General features: G+C 32.7%; 3 protein-coding genes across 4 annotated transcripts in view; 1 reads left to right on the top strand and 2 right to left on the bottom strand.

Moving 5' to 3' along the window:
- LOC148301706 (alpha-N-acetylgalactosaminidase-like) overlaps positions 1–5710 on the top strand; it is a 28298-nt gene extending 22588 nt beyond the window's left edge. The window contains exons 9-10 of one of the 2 annotated variants that reach the window (XM_088272847.1): positions 1162–1234; positions 5527–5710. In XM_088272847.1, the coding sequence (XP_088128973.1) occupies positions 1162–1234; positions 5527–5558 (105 nt within the window). In that variant the 3' untranslated portion in view covers positions 5559–5710. The remainder of the gene's footprint in view (positions 1–1161; positions 1235–5526) is intronic. The other variant, XM_088272848.1, reaches the window with a different exon arrangement.
- Positions 5711–6281: 571 nt separating this feature from the next.
- On the bottom strand, positions 6282–8258 carry LOC148301705 (hydroxymethylglutaryl-CoA synthase 1-like). Its single transcript, XM_088272846.1, has one exon. The coding sequence runs from the start codon at positions 8060–8062 to the stop codon at positions 6680–6682; it is 1383 nt and encodes a 460-aa protein (XP_088128972.1). The 5' UTR covers positions 8063–8258; the 3' UTR covers positions 6282–6679.
- A 2803-nt stretch (positions 8259–11061) lies between these two features.
- LOC148301704 (protein PRRC1-like) lies at positions 11062–20296 on the bottom strand. The gene is made up of 7 exons (XM_088272783.1): positions 19938–20296; positions 18968–19065; positions 16727–17022; positions 15846–15948; positions 14980–15150; positions 12731–12920; positions 11062–11476 (listed from the first exon to the last, which is right to left on the bottom strand). Exons 1-7 carry the CDS (start codon positions 20091–20093, stop codon positions 11357–11359), a joined length of 1134 nt encoding a protein of 377 aa, XP_088128909.1. The 5' UTR covers positions 20094–20296; the 3' UTR covers positions 11062–11356.
- Between the last annotated feature and the right edge of the window lie 373 nt (positions 20297–20669).

The raw sequence follows: 20669 nt of genomic DNA, 5'->3' as shown, positions 1-20669 counted from the left end.
ATGCAAAAAAGGTTCATGTTTTTGTCTCGCACTCAAGGCAACGCGCGTTGAAACACGATCCAATAAATTGGCAGCCGACAATTGATGAGGTATCCAAACGTCGTACCGCGAAACCATTTCCATGCGCTTCAAATGTCTTAATGCGATTGTGTTGTTGACTCCCATCATTGACACAATCTCTCTGATGGTTAGACGTGGATTGGTGTCAATTATGACTTTTAATTCGTCTTCATCAGACTTCAATGGCCGCCCGGTACGTGGTTTATCAATGAGTGAAAAATCTCCAGATCGGAATTTTGCAAACCATCTTCGTACCTGTCGAACTTTGATGACATCTGCTCCGTACACTTCACAAATGTTTTTGGTTGCCACACTCGCGGTATTGTCTTTAAGGAATTCATAAAGTAAACAATGACGTAAATGCACTTTATCGAACGACATTTTGAAAAAATACAAGGGGTTATTACTGTACTCTGGCCAGGCCAAAACTGAATAGAAAGTAGAGGGAAAGCATCCTTTATACAATGGAATTATAAAAAAAGAAGATACTATTCATAATTTATGAAAAAAAAAATTTTTACCTGGGATCATAAAAAAACGGTCATTACTTTTGCATCAACCCAATAGATCATGGGTCGGCAACCTTTTGTTGTAAAAGGGCCAAATATTTTTCATGGGGATCAGTGCGGGCCGCACTTGCAGTAGGTATACATACAATATTTATGCACAAATATTTTAGTTTTAAAAATAAAACGCTAAGTGTATATTTTAACGACATTTATTGTATTTAATAAAATCAATGAGATTCCCTTCGCTCCCTTTCTCGCTTCTTTTCACTCGATTGTGTATAATATCGTCCGTCATGTGCGTTGCGGCGAGAATCTCGCGGGCCGCACCAAGATGTCTCGCGGGCCGCATGCGGGCCGCAGGTTGCCGACCCATGATGTAGATTATGAATATTTTCAAACAAAAATATTGTTTTTTTTTCTCTCATTTTTTTACAAAGCTGTACTTAGTGACTTATATTTGTTTAAAAAAAGTTATTAGAATCATTTGATCAGTCAGAATGACCGCTTATTGATTCTGGAGTTGAATAAATTTTTCAGTTACATAATTAAATGTTTTTGGGTTTGCATAAAAAAAACGTGTTATTCTTTTTAGGACTTATTTGCCAAAATGGCTGTCATGAATATTACTGAAGGACAAAATCTCACGATAATGGTTCCACCTATGGGTATGTTGTAAACCCTTAAAAAATACATAATAATTCATTCATTTATTTTTTTCATTTTCATTATGCTGCTATGTATGAACAAATCTTCATCTTCAAACCCTTATCCGCACCCCAATGGTGCATAGGGCACTGCATCATATAAACACAGTGTTATCTTGATTGTTAACACATGAAAAAAAGGTGATCAGCCCTCCGCTTCAGGCACCAGTCCAGGGTAGTATTGAATAAATATTAGAGTGAAAAGATCACTTATATTTATTTGACCCCCTCCTGGGAATCGAACCTGGGACCTCCAGAACGGTAGCCGAGCGTGCTGACCATTACACTACGGAGGCGGACAATATAAATTATATTTATATTTATTTTTGGGGAAGATTATATATTTACTTTAGGCATCTTTGAGTTCTTTTCAATGATTTAAATATGATATAATAATAATAATAATTTCATATCAAACATTTTTTCACTCTTATATTTATTTAGCTGAGCGTGCTGATCATTACACTACGGAGGCGGACAAAAATTAGCATGAAAAATTAGTATTTTTTATAGTTCTAGTAATAAATTATAAATAAAGTACTTTTGCTATTAACATATTAAGCTTGTGACGCATAAATGATTTTTGTTATATCCAAGAAATTATTACTGTTATGCATATAAACATGATAATAAAAACACAAAAATTAAGAAATTATTTAAAAAAAGATTAAAGATTAGTTAACTTGTGCAATCTTTTTTATTATCAGTTTAATGAAAAAAAAAGTTAATTGACATCTGTACATTAGAAAGATGATGTCATATGCATGCACCTTTGGTGATTTTGCATAAAAATCAAAACTTTATTCTATTGGGTGTCTCAGCCAACCTTAGAAATTGTGTAATGTGTATACAATTAATTATTTTAAAGTGTCTCAACTTGATATGGAACATGCATATGGAAGTCTGAGCATCCCAGGGCTTATGACCTGGGATTTGGTTGACTTTAAGCCAGCCAAATGCCAGGTCGTAAGCCCCGAAATATTCCATATACATGCTTCTTATCCAGTTTCAACTTTAAATAAATTGACACCTCATCCGTAGGGTGAATAATCCAGTGTCCGATATAAAAAAATATTGATATTGTTAAAAATAGTGAAATTTGACCGTTGTTTAAATGTCACGTGCCAAAGTTGTAATTTTTATTTTATTGTTCTTTTAGATAATTTAAAAATAATAAGTTTATTATATCTTCTTCTATTTTTTTAAATTTAATGGCTTAATTAGTTCCTTTATTGATCCTATAAAATAATCTTAAATCAGCTTTTGTAATGATTGCAAATTTTTCCCACAAACCTTTATTATATTAGTTACTGCGGTCCTATTAATTTATATTTCCTCAGTTTTGTAATGTCATTATATTGTATACCAAAGTTTAAAACCTGAAAAATGCAATATCACCACCGTTTCTATATATAAAGAAATATAATAATACTCAAATATAATGTAAAAAAAGGACTTGACGTATTGCTGTCAGGAGTCAGATGACGCAAACATGTTTCGTATAAATTATATGTAAAAAGCGGGAGCTGACAAAATTCAGTTTATACAAATTATCGGTGGGGTACGGGAAACTAAGTATCTTATATTTTTATGTCAATGTACCTGCCTGCCGATTTTTAGAATTTTATATTGAAGGGACACGAAGATTATAAAACAAATAATAAAAACTTTCACGGTGCAAATAAATTACATTTACCACTAAGGGAAATGTATTGCTGATAATATTTTTATTAACTATTGATTCATATTTCTTTTATAATATAAAAAAATTGTTTTTTCTTCTTCATAAATTTATGTACTTTAGCTAAATTTTATGAGCTAAATAAAACAAATGTTTATTGCATAATAAATTGATAATTTTTAAGCAAAAAAATTATTAAAATATAACTTATAGTTGAAAAGATACAGCTATTTTATATAGAATCTGATTTTGCGTGTGAAAATCAAATATTTACCCAAGTTCTTTTAAATTTAGCAGGAAAATAACCCAACACAGGCGTGTTAATATAAATGTAAATATTGATTAGCCGTTGAGAGCTTGCTGAAGATGCCTTCTTGGCAAAAGCATCCGGCTGTCAATTAGTAAAAGAGTAAAACTAAAAGTATTTTCATTTATCGATTGTGTCAAATATCCATTATATCGACGGCCCCTACGTAAAGTACTCTATCTGCATATCAGTTACTTTACAGGAGAGAGCTTATAAGATTTTTTTAACGTATTTTTTTTATTAATTAACGGTTTTATATGAAATTCGAAACAAGTATTAAACATTCAAAAACACGATATAATAATTTATTAAATCGTTTTAAAACTTTATGCTTTGTCAAAATTAAGTAGTTAGCGTTTTAGGAGTTCAGTTCATTTCGAAAATTCGATGTAGATAGCGTCTTATATGCCTGAAACTAGGCATAATTTATTTTATATATATTTTTTGTTCATTTATATTTATATTTGTCAGTTGATAACGTACACCAAATATCTCAAAATTGACAAAAATGTAGTTAGAGCACTTTACGTAGGGCACGTCAATATAATTGTTAACAATAAACATTAATACAGCTTAAGCTAACCACCTAGTTATACTGTATAGGTTTTTGTTTTTATTAAATCAATCATTTTGTCAAAACTGTCAGATAAAACCTTATCCTTCTGATGTGCAGATCCATTGACAAAGATTAGTAAGCAGTAAAGAAGATTACCTAAATAGATAATCTTCAAACATCAAGCTTACTCAAGTCTCATCTTAACACTGCCATACCACATACGAGCAAACAAAATGGGCCTTTGTAGGTATTGGAAATGAAATGCTAGATAGAAAACGTTTGTGTATCTAAGATCAGTTTTAAAACTATTAAACTATTTTTAACTACTTTTAAAACTGATTTTTTATTAAAAAAATACCTTTTTTAAAACTACTTTTGTAATTAAAAATTCTTTTAGTTTAAACATTTTTTTAAATCATATAATTTCAAAAATACTATTATTTAATGCATTAGCGTTATTTCATTATTAGAAAAAAATAACCTGTCCTTTTTCCAAATAAAACCTTCACTGAAACTCATCAGTCAGAGGGTTAAAGCACTCAATACACTACATGAATATTAAATACTTATTTATGTATTCTATTGAATTCATTAGACTGCTACTAAAAAAATTACTATCCACGTTGAAAACTGCATGTTCTCAAACAAGTCGCTCACTCCTTTCAAGAACGTCATAAATCAAAAAACTTGATTTTTCAGTAGAACGTTTTTAATGTTTTGAAATATAATACAATGTAATAAAAATAAATATCAAGCCACTTACTGAACTTTTCACTGTTTAACAGATCTTTTTAGGTAAAACCTGAAGGTTTTTTCTCCATTTGAAAAATATTTAATATATTTTAAAAAATCATTAAAAAATACCTTTTCTTCAAAATGCAAAAACAACACTTTCTGCCCTGTAGCGGGTAAATATTATGTTAAAAATATGCCACTTTTTCTGGTATATAGTAGATTTTCTGGGCATTCCGAAAACATGCAAAACTGAAAATTGTCAATTTTTGATTTATGACGTTCTTGAAAGGAGTGAGCGAAGTGTCACTCATACTTCATTGACTCAAACATATTTATTTACCCATCCACCAGTATGTACTTTTTAAAATTTTATTTTCATAATGCTGGCCTTTAAAATTTGCTGTTTTTTATTATTATGCATATTTAAAATCTACATTGGTGTACAAACCAAAATATTTTTTTTGTTTTGAAAGAATAACTTGCAAAGACTTTTTTAGAGTTTTGTCTTAAGGCCGTATAGAGGATGGGGCAGGAAGATGACTGATGAAAAATACATCACAAATTGATCTGAGCAGACTTATCGAAGATAAATATTTTGCAGTCGAAGATTACACCAATTATGTCATTCCATCTGTATTCATTTTCTTAAGAAAAAATATTAAATTATTGTTTTTTCTTCATCATATTTATATAAAAATTGACATTTTCAGACCTTTTCCAATCATCAAAATTATGTCGCCGTTTCTTACCAGAATATGTTTGGTTAAAATATTCAGTAATATATAAATCATTCGCAAAAATAATTTAATTTTATATTGTGACCCGGTCTATGAATTATGCCTATTTATTTATAATGGACAAAGACAGTTGTCATGACCCATTTTATAAATTTTGTAGGTCAGAACCTGTAGTTTGAAAAATTCCAATCATAACAGGCAATAAATATTTTAATAATCTTTTTTTTTTCTTTTCAGATGTGGTGTTTTATAAATTCCATGTGCTATAATTTCATTATATTGTTTTATATAAGAGTGTGTTATGTGACTGATTTTTTTAAAAATTTATAAAGATATAAAGAATTGTTGAATTGTACCTTGCTGTTTCAAATTATAATGTCTAAATGTTTTAAATAAAAAAATACTACATAATTACCTGTTTGTCATGACTTTTATTTTAAACTGATAAGATAGGTAATATTTCAAATTATCAAACAATCATAAAACTATGATTTGAAAGAATTATTAAAATAATAAAATTTCGATTTGGTTAGCAAATTATTTGTGCTGCTGATAGAATGTGTAGAAATTGTTTAATTTCTCATTTACCTATTTATTTGTTTATTACATTAATTAATCCGATTTTTAATGCATTATAAACACATATGTGCCATATTTTACGATACACCTGTATACTGAAGGTGAAAAAAAACTTGTTATATCCAAAGTTCATTGGTAATAGACAAAGGTCAATTTTTTTTGTAGATTATTTTTAATTTCAGATGACAAAAAGACTTTTCCATCATAGTATGCTCAATCGTGTTTTTAATCATTTCACAAAAGATTTTTTTAAATATTTTTAAATTGTAGAAGCAATGTCAGTTTGAACAAAACCCAATCGATTAATTATTATAAAGGAATATTCATATGTGCGATGCCATCTTGCGTGATCTCATATCACAGATGAACTGATAACTATAAAAAGATTGTCGAAGGCAAATGAAAAACATAGATATAAAATAATTTTATATTTCAAAAACAAAACAAACATACATTAATAATACAAAAAATTGTCAAAAGTCAGTGTAATAACATCGACATGAAAAATATCTTTTCATGATAAAAATAAGTTAAACTTTGACTATGCTAAATTATGGTGAAATTTAATTCCTTCAATTTGTATTGCACGCAAGATAAATAAAATCACAGTCATTGAAATATAACAGCGATTAATAAAATGCATATTTGTGAAGGCGTTTAAAAAAATGGTGAAAAATCACTGGTGTATTATTTCACTGCAAATGCATCGATGCGCCAGCTATACTAAATACATCTTTTCTTACACCGACTAAATACGTCTTGTAACCGACACCCTGTAGAAACCGATGTTCAACTAATACCCATAACTTACTTAATTATTCTTTCCGTCGTATCTTTTATACGTTCTCCTGTGAGCTTCGTCTACGCTTTCCAGGTAATAGGTCCCGGGGAAGAGAGATTCTACGGGGGTGATGGGTTTGTAAGGAGCGGCGTGGCAGTTCTTTTCCCGGATTTTCATTATTTCGTTGAAGCGTTCCGGCGGCACGCGGGCTCTCTTGTCTAGCAGAGGCACGACGTCGTTCAGGTTCTCCAAGAGTTTGTGAAGTTTGGAGTCGGCTCCCGCTTCCCGAGACACGGTGATGGAGTACATGGAGGAGGCCAGCCCCGAGCCGTAGGAGAACACGCCGATGCGCCGCCCCGCCAGCTCCGCCGCGCTCTTGCTCACCAGCAGGGACACCAGTCCGCTGTACACCGACGAGGTGTACATGTTCCCCACTTGGCTGGCTAGCAAGAGAGACGGTTTTGTCTTATCGTCGAACGTCTTCTGACTCAGACTCATGAACGCCTTTTCTAAATCTCTGTCCGTGTAAGTATTCTCCAGCTCGTAATCCTTAAATTTGATCAGCCCGGGATAGTTGGCTTCCTTCTGATCATCAGGGGTGAGGTAATAATCGTTGAATGCGAGTCTAGCTAGAGATTTTTGTACCAATTTGCAATAAGGCGCGTGAAACACTACGGCGTCCAACGTTTCTAGGCCGACGTTCTTCGGGTCTACTTTCTGGGCTTTCTTTCGGTATAACTGATAGCATCGGTCGAGGGCGCCCACGTAGCACTGGATGGAGAGTTTCCCGTCCACCACGGGGTACTCCGAAGACAGATCGGGTTTGTAAAAGTCGTAGGCGTGTCTCATGTAGGTGGCCCTCAGGCCGCGGTCGAACACGAGCGGCGCCCCGGGCCCCACCAGCATGGCCACGGCGCCCGCGCCGCCCGTGGGCCGCGCCGAGCCCTCCGCGTACACCGCGATGTCCCCGGCCACCACAGCCGCGTAGCGCCCGTCCCAGGCCGAGGACTCCACCCAGGAGATGGCGTTGAACAGAGCGGCCGTGCCCCCGTAGCAGGCGTTGGTGGTGTCGATGCCCTCGATGTCGGTGTACCCGTAGGGCTCGAACAGCTGCATCAGCACCGTCTTCACGCTCTTGCTCTTGTCGATGATGGTCTCCGTTCCCACTTGCAAGTGGCCGATCCGCTCCCGGTCGATGTTGTTCTTGTCCAGGAGATTCTGCAGAACTGTCAGGCACAAGGAGTGGATGTCCTCCCTGTCCGAGCAGAAGCCCATCTTGTCCTGCCCGAGCCCGACGGTGTACTTCCCGGCGGAGACGCCGTCGTAAACCTCCAACTCCGTCTGGTCCACATACTGCGACGGAAAAATCAGCTCGATGGCCAAAATGCCGACATTCTCGGGCCACCGTTCCATCTCGCGACGCGTGGAATCCCGTTCCGTAGACGCGCTAAACCGCTCGAAGTTCCACGTCCGGTACGATGCCTCGGGCAGCTTACGTTGACAGTGAAACTTGACGATCAAGGCCAACCGGAATTTCTACCGTATCCGATACATACGCGCTATGAATACGCCCGGGCCGACAACCGTCGCAGGTGACCCACTCGACACTGACGAGTAATTCGATTTGTGTTCTCTCCTCTCGCGAAGAATTTTACCTACTTAGAGCTCGCATGTAGGTCATCTCGCGAGACATGTGGGAATCTCGCGTGGAGGGGGTATGTTGCCGGATAACTCGGAGATGTCTCTTTTCGTCTCGTTGAAGAATTCATTCACTAACATTGTTACTTTCGCGAATATTACGGTTTCATTTACGGCGTCGCCAATTATGACATTCCGTCGCGATGTTTCATAACCTTACGCAAACTTTCATAATTCGATAGTAAAATACGCGATAACTTATCATCGATAATAGCACCAGTGAATTAACATATTTAATTTCTAAATTTCTCTCAAAATTATTATTCGAGAGTGTAATATGCACCGAAAACGATTTTTATAAAAAACTACCTATGTTGAAAAATATCAAACTGAAAATAATTTAGCGCCCGAGTTGCCATTTGCCATTTAAAAAAAATAAACACATATTTCAGGTAGGTACCGGTGATCACGTTCATTACGTAGGTACTGTGTGAAATCAATGCGTCTTGATTTTTTGCGATTTGAAAAATCACATAAATTATACCTGTACAATGTAAGCTTCCTTATATATTTTTAAAACATGTAAAAGGGAGTTTTCGTTGGTTTTACCGTCCCTTTAAAAAGAGACTTTTTCTAAACACGTTGACTGCTAACTACGAGATAACTCGTAGATTGCGTTCTTTGTTAGGACGTCGACTACGAGTTATCTCGTACAGCTCCGATAAAATTCGTAATACATAAGTGCTAATAAAGATAGATGGGTTCTGGGAAAAGAATAAAAAATCAATGCTAGATTAGATAAATAGAAAATATTAAAAAATGAACAGAAAATATAATTCATAACTTCTTGATTTTTAATAAAAATTTATTCAAAATCAAGAAGTAAAAGAATTGGCTTATTAGAACGAAATTCTGAAAATTGCCGTGGCAGTCAACGTGTTAAACATATACATTCGTGATTGAAAAAATCTTATCACTATTAGAAAAAGCAAAGAAAATACTAATATGTATTCTAGAAACGTACAAATAGGAAAAATATAAATTTTTAGAATATAACGAGAAATAAGATGAATTGTTAAGAGAACTCTACCTAGCTAAAATTAATGATGAAATTAAGTTATAAAACAAGTCTAGTTTAGTCAATATTTTTAGACTTGAAAAGGGGAGGCGAAATTCGATTTATTTCAATTAAATCCAACTGTACCTCTGAACCATTACTTACCCCTCTTTACTCATTTAACTTAGTAAAATATGGTAGACATTTCAATGAATTTATATCAGTCAGCGATTTGGCAATCGACGTCGGCCCGTATTTTCACACAAGGCATATTTTTATAATTTGCAATGTCTATTTGAAATAAAACAAGGTAAAATAATTAACTAAGCCTGATGAAAAACTATGTTAACTTTTGTAAATTTGTATTTGGTTCACAACTGGTAAGACCCTATTTTGTGATGGAACAGTAACTAACTAACGCAGGGGTAAGCAGAGATAATAGAACACCACACCACTCTGTCTTTGCAAACATTCTTCGCCTCTTCCACGTTCATGCATCTCCCCATACATACCCGCCGATTATTTCCACTCCTAACATGACACTTACAAGTATTTGGCATACCTGATCGTGCCAAGTTTTTCTCGGTCTTCCCCTGCTCCTTTTTCCAACAACATTCGCCTCATGTAATTGTTTTACCGTTCGTTCTTCACTCACTCGTTCCACATGTCCAAACCATCTCAACACGCCTTTCTTAATTTTATCGATAATGCTTATCTCAGCTTTGCATTCCTTCCTTATTTCACTATTCGAACATCTATCATAAATCGCTTTGCTGCACATTCTTCATGGTGAAACACCATGGGTTAAAAAACTTTATGGAATAATTTTTGATTGTTTTGGCATTTCAATGGTTGTGGTGTGTAATTTAATTTTGTTTTACTTGATTATTACAATTATTAATATTTTAAAAATTATTTCAATGACAAATATTATAATTAGATGTGACACGGGACGCTTGCATGTATCTTTGTTTATTGGTGCTCTTGATCTCCAAATATATTGTTTGAGTAATAGATTATCGGCTACCGTTCTGGAGGTCCCGGGTTCGATTCCCAAGGGGGGTAAAATAAATATAAGTGATTTTTCACTGTCATATTTATTCAATATTACCCTGGACTGGCACCTGAAGCGGAGGGCTGATCACCTTTCCTTCATGTGTAAACGATCAAGATAACACTGCGTTTATATGACGCAGTGCCCTATGCACCATTGGGGTGCGGATAAGGGTTTTATTATTATATTATTAATAGATTATCACAGGGGTTGATGAAAAGCCACTATTAAACTGCTTGCGGAGCACAGATGGGTACTGGAAATATGACAGCATTGGAGTTTGGTGTTGGAATTGAGTGTAATATCAAAGGCATACAAGCAGGAAGGATTTAGTCATACAAATATGCTATGGGATAATGGAGTTTGAGGGAGAAAAGTTTAATCTCGGTAATCTTCTTACACACTACTCTTTTATGTAAATAAAATTATTACTTATTAATTGTAAAGAATGTTCTTTTGGATATTATTATGAATTTTTGTACCCAAAAATAGATTCGTTACAATTATATAGGTAAATACAGGAAAAGTATAGGAATAAAAATATAAAAAAGTATTCTCCTTTAAACTCCATTATCTCAGAACATATTTGCATGGCTTAATGTGTTCTGCTAAAATACCCCTGATACACAAGTTATTTTAATCGAGATGTTAAGAAAATAAAAGTTTTATGATAAAAAGGCAAAATTTATAATTTGTTTAATATACAATTGGTAAATAAATATTTTTGTAAACTCATGTAACATAAATAAATATTTATTTTCATTTCTTCGTATCTGCTCCATTATCAAATAACATAAGAAACTTAATATAAATAAAAATAATCATTACTTTCCATTGATTTGATCCACACTGTTATTTTTTTGTTGTGGATAAAACTGTTAAATAGATATGCAAAATCTCTGAGTTTAACATGTAAAATTAACCACTAATATTATTACATGTTGGTAAAATTACAAATTCATGCTTTTGATGCTGCCATGGCTTTTTTATAAAGGGTTGCTAACGACTTTGCAGCCAGTTGTATCATTTCTCTTCTTGAAACTGAAGTAGCAGTTTCGTGCCATTGACTGTGATGGGTCTGAAAATAGCAAAATATTAGTAAAATGACAGATAAAATAATAATATCAAACAGGGATCCATATTTCAATGATAAAAAGACAAACATTGATTTTCATATTTTTTAAACAAAGATTCAACTGTTTTTATTTTTAAATGCAAAATGTGCGCTTTTTTCAATAATCAGATATGCTTAAGACGAATTTCCACTTACAACCGATTCAGGTTACGACAATTTGGATGTAGAAAATGAATAAATTATTTTTAAAGTTGATCATTTGTATACCGTAGAACTTGAACTTTGATATGTTACTTGAGCCCAGTATTTTTTTTTATTTAGATCGTGGTATCGATCGAAGTATCTTGACAATAAGTGTCACCTGTCAGGCAAACAATAAATAATGTCGATACGTTCATTATTGTAGACCAAATACAGATTTAAATCTTTTTTGGTACTGAGCTCAAGTAACACATGTGTGTTCAAGTAGCCCCGTTCTACGATACTGAGATATATGAGATAGAAAAACAGTAGTGTAACAGCAGAGTTCTGGGAAACAATGAGATTTATATTGAATGCTTGACATTAACTGGTGGTATAAAACATCTTTACGTTGATTACACAAAAGATATATTGACTAAGGGTGTAGTTTATAGTTTATCTGATGCATTAAGATCCTTTAAGTTCATATATGGTAATCAATCCATTTGAAAACAATTTTGATTTAAATGCTACTTGTTAAGGTGGAGACTGACCGGAGCATTTCGTCATAACGTAACACCTTACGATGCGAGCATTCAGGCAGTCAGTACACCATGCAGAGCGCTCCATCCATAGTTTTGGATGCTCGGTGATGCTCACCGCGAGCGATGTTATGACGTTATGTTATGTCTCCACCTTTATATGAAACGCCAAAACATTACCATCCTTATAAAAAAAAGAAGTGTTAAAATTACTACCTGGCAGTTTTGACAATACAAGCTATTGAAATATGCCACCAAGCATATTTTTCTGCAAGCTAATTAGTATTTTACTTGCTGTTAGTATTTACTCAATTTTTTTAAATAATAAGTCATAATCAATATAAACCAAATGATAATTTACGATTCTACAGAATTTATTTATTTTCGCGACATCTTTGCGGGGGCATTATCAAACTTTTTCAATACAGTTTGATAATCCCCATTTAAAGTGAAACAGCTGTTACAAAAATAAATTACATTCTGTAACATTGTGTTTTAATTAATAATAATAAAATTACATATTATGATCACTCACCTGTAGGTTGGCACTCATGTATGAGCCAATTGTGGTACTGAATCCTGTGTCTTTGTGTTGGTAACCATCCGGAGTATCCCCTTGTGCGGCTGCTATCACCGTTGAAGGTACCGGAGTCATCTGCGTGTAAGTTTCCAGATTTATCCCTCTTTCCGGATCTGTCAGTACAAGAACTGCCAAGTCGAACCATCTGTGGATTGTTGAAAGTTGATTGATTGAAAGATTGTTTACACTAATAATGAAAAATTCATAGAAAAAGAAGAAACAATCTTTTCTGAATTTGATAAAGGAAGAGAGAAAAAATGCCATAAGAATATGAAGTTTTTATGTTCATATTTTAAAATGAAATAGTCATGATTATTCAATTAATATTATTTTAATTTTGTTTACTTAAATTGAAAAAATAAGTGAAAACATAGAAATTATTTTTGATTAATATTCTGTATAAAAAAAAAGGTTTTTGAATGGTAAACAAAAAATGAGTTTAACAAAAGGACGGAAAAAAACCTCTCTTATTCATGCGTATCTAATTTAGTATCCAACCTTTTGAGATGTTTTGTTATTTTAAACAAAAGTGACAGTGATAAAATCAGTTCATTCTCCAACAATAGAATATTTGAAGCATTGAAAAAGCAGTTTAAAATGATGCTTTATATTTGAGCTATTATGGGCACTGTCTAAAATTTGTGACGGAATTAATTTTTTGAACTTAAAAGACCGTTTAAGAACAGATTTTATTTCATTAAAAATATGTTTATATGTAAAAAAATGTTAAAAGAAAAAGAATTGAGAATAAATTGGTTCATTAAATTAGTTTATATTTTTATTAATTGAATCGACAGTCACTTTGTGGTAAAATATATCCATTTTTCATTTCAGTTTTACTTAGTAAATACCACCCTTTATTAAAATCTATTATGATACGTGTTTCGATGGATTTCGCACCACACGGTGTTTGAAAATGATGCGGAATGCATCGAAATACGTGTCACAATAGATTTTAAGAAATAGTGGTATTTACCAAGTAAAACTTAAATGAAAATTAGTTTATATTACCTAAAAAAATCATCATGGACCACATGTGTGATCATGGGGGCTTTAGAATAAAAATTTTGTGTCAAAACATGGGAAATTAATTTAAACTAAAATGCACTTAATAAAAAAAAAATATTGCTCTTAAGAAAAAAGTATCAATTGATTGTATTGATTTCAAAACAAGAAGTTTAGTGATAAAAATGTTTGAATGAGAGAAAAATTTATTTGATTTAAACACCTTGTAACTCTTTTTAAAATGTATTTTTATATTTGACTACAATTCATTATAACGTTATTTCCAAGATTTTATTTTACCAAGCAAATGTTATATACTTACACTTTATTAGCCATTTAAAAATTATTAATGAATGAGGAAACATTGATAAATGTACATAAATACATCAAAAACAAAAAAGATCAAAATTTTTTGCATTTCTCACATCACACTGTTAAATGTTCAAAGTACTATTTTTGTAACTTCTTACTGCCGGGAGTGCTAAATATGGCCATTTGACATACTTATTTAGATTTTAATTTTAAAAACAAAATTCATATCAAATCATACTCCCTATATAATTAGTTGGGTACTTAATTATGTATGTAGATAGCTTAACATATTAATGTTTTTTTCCTGTAGAAAAATACAACATTACAAAATCAATAGAAAAATCTTATTTAAGCTAAAATAGATAATTTTGAGATATCAGTATATTCATAATATACGGACGGGCATATCATGAAATGCCTACATTGTTTTAAAAATTATTATAAAACTCAAGAGGTTAGGTACTTCATTTACCTGATGTCATAATTTTTGTGATCACAGGTCTCAATGCAAAATTTTTAAAAAAGGAAGATGTAGTACCAACATACATAATATATTTCATAATGCAAATATTTTTGTGTTGGTAACCATTATATGTACCATGTGAAACTACTACATTGTTTTAAAAATTATTATAATTATTATATATTATAGAGTTAGGTACTCCATTTACCTGATGTCATAATTTTTGTGATCACAGATCTCAAAGCATTTAAAAAAAAAGAAGATGTATGTAGTACCAACATACATAATATATTTCATAATGCAAATATTTATGTGTTGGTAACCATTATAATTTATGAAGCAAGTGAAACTATTCACAAGGAATACAGAGGGGTGAATAGAAATGTTCATTATGTTGTAGTTTTTTAAGAATAGAAATAGTTACCTCTCGTTGGTGACCTCTATAACAAAGCTCTCAACAGCCACAATAGGCACATTGTTCCCTATTTTGGAATTGTTGGAACGGAGTTGACCTATTCTATCTTTAGCCGCTGAAAGAGCCGCTGCGAACCCAACTGGCTGTGCAGCTATCTTTTGTGATTGAGAAGCAAACCCTCTGAAAGGAATATAACAAACAGTAATTTAAAAGAATATTTACCATATTGAAAATTTAAATCGTTTGCTGGCCTAAATAAAGTACACAATACCTTTGCCCGGATGCGTGTGTAAATTTATATTTTTTTAGATACAGGTTAAAGGAAATCTTTTTGCTAGATAAAAGTAATTCATATAACATAATGTACATTTTAGGTACCTAATATATATTTCTTTTGTATTGAACTAAAAAATAAAACTAAAGAAAGTAGTTGAAGTCTACACAAAGCAATTGTGTACAGTAAGGATTCGAAACATTTGAAATGTCTTTGAAAAACAAGTTTTTTTAATTTATGAATCGTAATAATTTTAAAGCAGGAATATAAATTGAAAACTACAAAAATGAGATATAAATTTATGAGAATTTGATTTATTATCAAAATATTTTTTACAAAGCTTTATTTTCTTGTACAAATATTTATTTTAAACATTCAAATTGTAAATATGTACTTGCATTGCTTTCAAATATGTATATTTTAATGATACGTAATTCTTTGTATTCTTCGTTTCATATAGGAAGTCCTTACACATTGGGTATGGAAATTGATAAACAATATATAATTATCATTCTATCACTAATTAAATGACATGTACATTATCTTTACAATGGAAGTCTTTAATAAACTCGTAATATAGCAAAAAAGTTTTGAAACCTACATGATGGTTGCCTTTCCAAAGACATTTTGAAATGATTCTCGAATGGGGACCACCTTATCATCCTTGTCTGATGCAACCAGGACCTCCACATCTCCTCCAGAATCTAAAAATATGATATGCGTTAAAAATACTGATTAATTCAGATATGTCAATATAGACAGTAAACAAAACCAGATCAGCAGCAAATGGTTGAAAAAATCCCTATTTATCAAAATATGGTAATTTTACTGAACAAAGCACAAGGTGAAACAAAAATCCCCAACCTTCTCAAAGGATCCCTAACCACGGTCGATTAAAAGCGCTAGGACTAAAATTATTGGAAGAGCAATGAAAGAAAAGGGACTTGATAAAGACTTCTTCCCGCAAGAGGTATATCAAATAAACACCAATATGCAGGGTCTACACTGATATTTCTACAGTCCCCAATTTCATCTCAATCTAAAGAAAAAAATTACACCCACCAGAGTAGTTTCAGACTGGAATAACTTAGTAATAATCAATCTTAGTTATCGACTCAACTTCAGTCAAGAGTAAAAAAACCAGCTTGGATGCTTTTTTAAGAAAGAAGATCACAGACAAAGTATAGTGAACGAGATAAAGGCACACCAGCCAAGGCAGCTACACAAATAATAATATATTTTGTTGCATAATTAGAGCAGAACTAATCATCTTACCTTCATAAAATTAATGATTGAGATAATACTGCTTCGATACAATGCAATGTCTTATGTACCATAGAGTGGGTATAAGGGTAAGAAGAAGAATTACAATGTGAAAAGACTCCATTGGTAGTCTGTTAATAAAATGAGAAGTGTCACTCCAGTGACGAATTGCATTATTACAAATCAAAGAATAAGGATAAAGTCAAAATGGTTTCATACATATATACTCCTTCATCTGCGGGTCCAGCGTTGTGATCATCGAGTCCACGGAGCTCTTGGCCTTCTCGGCCACCCGGTGCAGCAGCCCCCCGCTAGACACGGCCCCCTTGACCCACGTTAGGATCCCGCTGCCCGGCATCACGTTGCCGATCATCTCCTCGGCCTCGTGCGCCGACTGCACCGACTGCACCTCCGTCAGGCTGTCTGCCGAACTAGGGGAACTCAACTCGGAGCCGTAGCCGCTGGCCATGAGAGTCGCTTCCGTGGGGATACCCTTGCTAGGAGGTATCGCCGGGCTTAAAAAAATGAGTAAAATTAAATTAATGTAATTTAATTTTGGAATGGATTTTTTTATAAAATATTAAAAATGTTACTTTGTTTTTCAATCACTATAAAGATTTTTTTAAATATAACTTAATTATAATGTCTACCGGTTTCGAAGCTAACCGGTTCTTTATCAAGACTGATTAGTCTTGATAAAGAAGCTTCGAAACCAGTAGACATTATAAATAAGTTATAATAAAAAATTATTAAAAGTGATTTTAAAACAAAGTAACATTATAATTATAAAATGGAAAATCAAAAAGTTAGTGCTTCAAATATAAATTATTTAATTTTTTTATTTAATACAGTAACATTTTTTTAAATACGATTTCTATACATTTAAACATATGGCAATCTTATAATTTTAGTATCGCTGTGCCTCTCCAAAAAAGAAACTGAGCTCTTGTGCTTCGAGATGGACTTACACTCAAGATTCATTGTTTTATTTGATTAATGGTAAAATAGTCCTTTTCTTTTCTTTTATATATTTTTTTAAGATTTACATGTAATAGGCAAGTTAAGAATTTTGATATTTTCTAATTTTAAAAAATTTCTTTAGGGAGTTAATTGAAGTATTTAATTCCTAAACATTTATTCTGGTTCTCTTCTACTGTGCTCACCAGGTTGGCCATACAAAATTAGCGTGTTTGCGCTTATCTTTGTGCTTGTTTCTAGCTTATATCAAGCACTAATTTGAATAATTTTAAATATGAACCTATGTACATATATATTTGACGCCACAGAGTGTACACATTTGGTATGTCTTCATAATACTCTTTGAATACACATAATTTTTGTTTGTTTGTTAGGTTTTACTTTTCTTAAAACCTCACGGCGAAAAGCCTTACTAATATAATTAAATTGCTAATAATTTACCTCCTGGGACATAAAGGGTTGAATATTTAAAGCTCTGAATTGACTCTAGGTCCCAGAAGACCAACAAAATAAACTGCAAATGGATGCATATAATTCTTTATCTGGCTTTGCAGTGTTGTTAGTGCATTTGGCTACTATTGCACACAAAAAAGTAGTTTTTTTTTTTCATTCTTCTTTAGCCTCTGCTAGCAAACAAATAGTGCACAAGGCACCCCATGAGATTGATCATTGATATATATCGACGGCCCCTACGTAAAGCACTCTATCTGCAAATCTGTTACTTTACAGGAGAGAGCTTAGAAGATTTTTTCAACGTATTCTTATTTATTAATTAAAGGTTTTATCTGAAATTCTAAACTACTATTATACATTCAAAAACACAATAAAATGATGTATTAAATCGTTTTAAAACTTTATGCTTTGTCAAAATTAAGTAGTTAACGTTTTAGGAGTTCAGTTCATTTCGAAAATTCGATGTAGATAGCGTCTAATACGCCAGAAAACTAAGCGTAATTTATTTTATATGTTTATTTTATAACAGTCTGTTGATAACGTACATCAAATATCTCAAAATTGGCAAAAATGTAGTTAGAGCACTTTACGTAGGGCACGTCGATATGGAGGCAAAGCAATCAGTTCTGCATTCAATATTCTCGGATACAGGGCTCTCCGGGTTGCATACCTCTCATGTATTTTATCGTCAAGATAAAATGTCGTGTAATTTGCACCATTGGGTGTCAATAAGGGTGAGAATAATAACAGTATTATTTATTTAAAGGTAGGATACCTGAAGGTGGGTTGAAGAAACTCACTGGATTCAGATCTTGGTATTGGTTGTGATGATGAGATTGGTGGAACATTTTGAGCATAAGGGTGAGAATAATAAAAGTATTATTTATTTAAAGGTAGGATACCTGAAGGTGGGTTGAAGAAACTCACTGGATTCAGATCTTGGTATTGGTTGTGATGATGAGATTGGTGGAACATTTTGAGCATAAGGGTGAGAATAATAAAAGTATTATTTATTTAAAGGTAGGATACCTGAAGGTGGGTTGAAGAAACTCACTGGATTCAGATCTTGGTATTGGTTGTGATGATGAGATTGGTGGAACATTTTGAGCTGCAGCAGCTAGCTCTTTCTGTAACAAAGGGTATGAATTGTTACAGAGGTTGTTATCTCCGCTTCCGATATTCCATCCAATCCAACATGAACATCAGGAAACCAGCAGACATTAAAAAAACATAATTTAAGATAAAATTACAGGTTTCATCTTAACTAATAATTATATATCGCCAATGCACTGAGTTAGGGCATGTGTAACTAAAGGTGTCACTATATACATTATTTTATATTTTTACTGTCTTTACGGTGTTTCTCGTACTGTTTATATTTTTATTAACCTACTGAAGTAGATACGCTCGTAACATTTTTAATTTTGACCACAGTTATGATGTTTTTTTTAACACATTTTGGACGGGTGTTTTTTACGCCTGTGGACCGCTGGCAACGAGATTTCATAATTAGGTACATATAGGTAAGACCTTAACAAAGAGATTGGTACATAATAATATGTCATTCCATCTTTTCTGCCTTTGAAATGAGGTCGGCGAAGAAGGCAAAAATACCTTTCCCATCCTTAAGCATCAATCGACCGAACGTGTAGAAATACTTTTCCCGCCCTTAGGTGTTAAAAGCATTCCTTTATTTAGGCGTGATAATCTGTGACAGATATAAATATTAGTTACCTCCATCTGGGTTCAGTACAATGAAATATAATAGATGTTATGCATTATGAATCCACAAAAATAAAATATTTTTAGTTAATTGATTCCAGTATTAGAGAATTTTAAAATAAATATAAAAAATTGCCATGGATTCAAAATGAAATACAATAAAGCAGTTTCATTTTTGTTTGATCTAAATGAAGTAAAAAACTTGTTGCTTCACAAGTGTTTTCTCATCGGGTAAGGAATATTAGTGAACACGATGCGAAGAAGCGTTTGCAGGTACCTTAATAAGCGAATCAGAGGACTCAGAAGACACTTGTGGTGCTGTTGTGGTAATAAAGTTGGGTAAGGCCGACGGGGGAGCTACACTAGAAAGAATATTTCCAGCTGTGCTGGAAGCAGCTGGTATTTTTGGTTTTGGCACATTCGGAATACTCATTGTGCCAGTGGGACAACTTTCGTTATAAAACAAATATCAATGTGAATTTATTGAACATTCCAATGTAAAAAAAGCAAGCATGTAAATTCTTATCAATATAATTTGGGAGATAAAACAAGGATTTTTTGTTATAACAACACGTACGCAAATACAAAACAAATTGACAGTTCTTGGTGTTCGTAGTTCTACGATCTACCAAACACAAGAGTCCGTCCAGATGCCAATAAAAATTAAGTCAATGTAATTAAAATTTTGTAAAAAGTAGCATGGTGTTGTGTGAATGTAAAATGTTTATGATATAACAATAATTAACCTTTTGATGAAGAGACATAATTTAATGAATACAGTCTAGCGTAAAGGATAAAGAAATTATTAAGGCTGGTTTACATAAATACAATTGGTATAAATCAAACAAAATATCATAGAAAACAGAAAAATGAATACAAACATTTAAATAATATGGAATAATGTTACTAAATACTGTTTTAGTATTAATTTATGAAAAAATCATGAATCGATTGTTCAAATACAGTACCGATTGCTATCGATTGTTGCAAATTCCTACCTACATTAAAC

This window comes from Brachycentrus maculatus, unplaced genomic scaffold (genome assembly GCF_059751285.1).
Source record: "Brachycentrus maculatus isolate JH-2025_06_01 unplaced genomic scaffold, ASM5975128v1 h1tg000527l, whole genome shotgun sequence".
In the NCBI taxonomy this organism is placed as follows: domain Eukaryota; kingdom Metazoa; phylum Arthropoda; class Insecta; order Trichoptera; family Brachycentridae; genus Brachycentrus; species Brachycentrus maculatus.
Note: the sequence above shows the minus strand (reverse complement) of the source record. Positions and strands in the feature narration are given on the sequence as shown.

Excerpts from the sequence above, each read along its gene's own strand:
- LOC148301705 (XM_088272846.1), bottom strand. The coding sequence starts at position 8,062 with ATGGAACGGTGGCCCGAGAATGTCGGCATTTTGGCCATCGAGCTGATT.
- LOC148301704 (XM_088272783.1), bottom strand. The coding sequence starts at position 20,093 with ATGAGTATTCCGAATGTGCCAAAACCAAAAATACCAGCTGCTTCCAGC. Across the intron at positions 15,151-15,845 it reads TTTGGAAAGGCAACCATCAT|AGGGTTTGCTTCTCAATCAC; the intron begins GTAGGTTTCAAA and ends TATTCCTTTCAG. Across the intron at positions 11,477-12,730 it reads ACATGAGTGCCAACCTACAG|ACCCATCACAGTCAATGGCA; the intron begins GTGAGTGATCAT and ends TGCTATTTTCAG.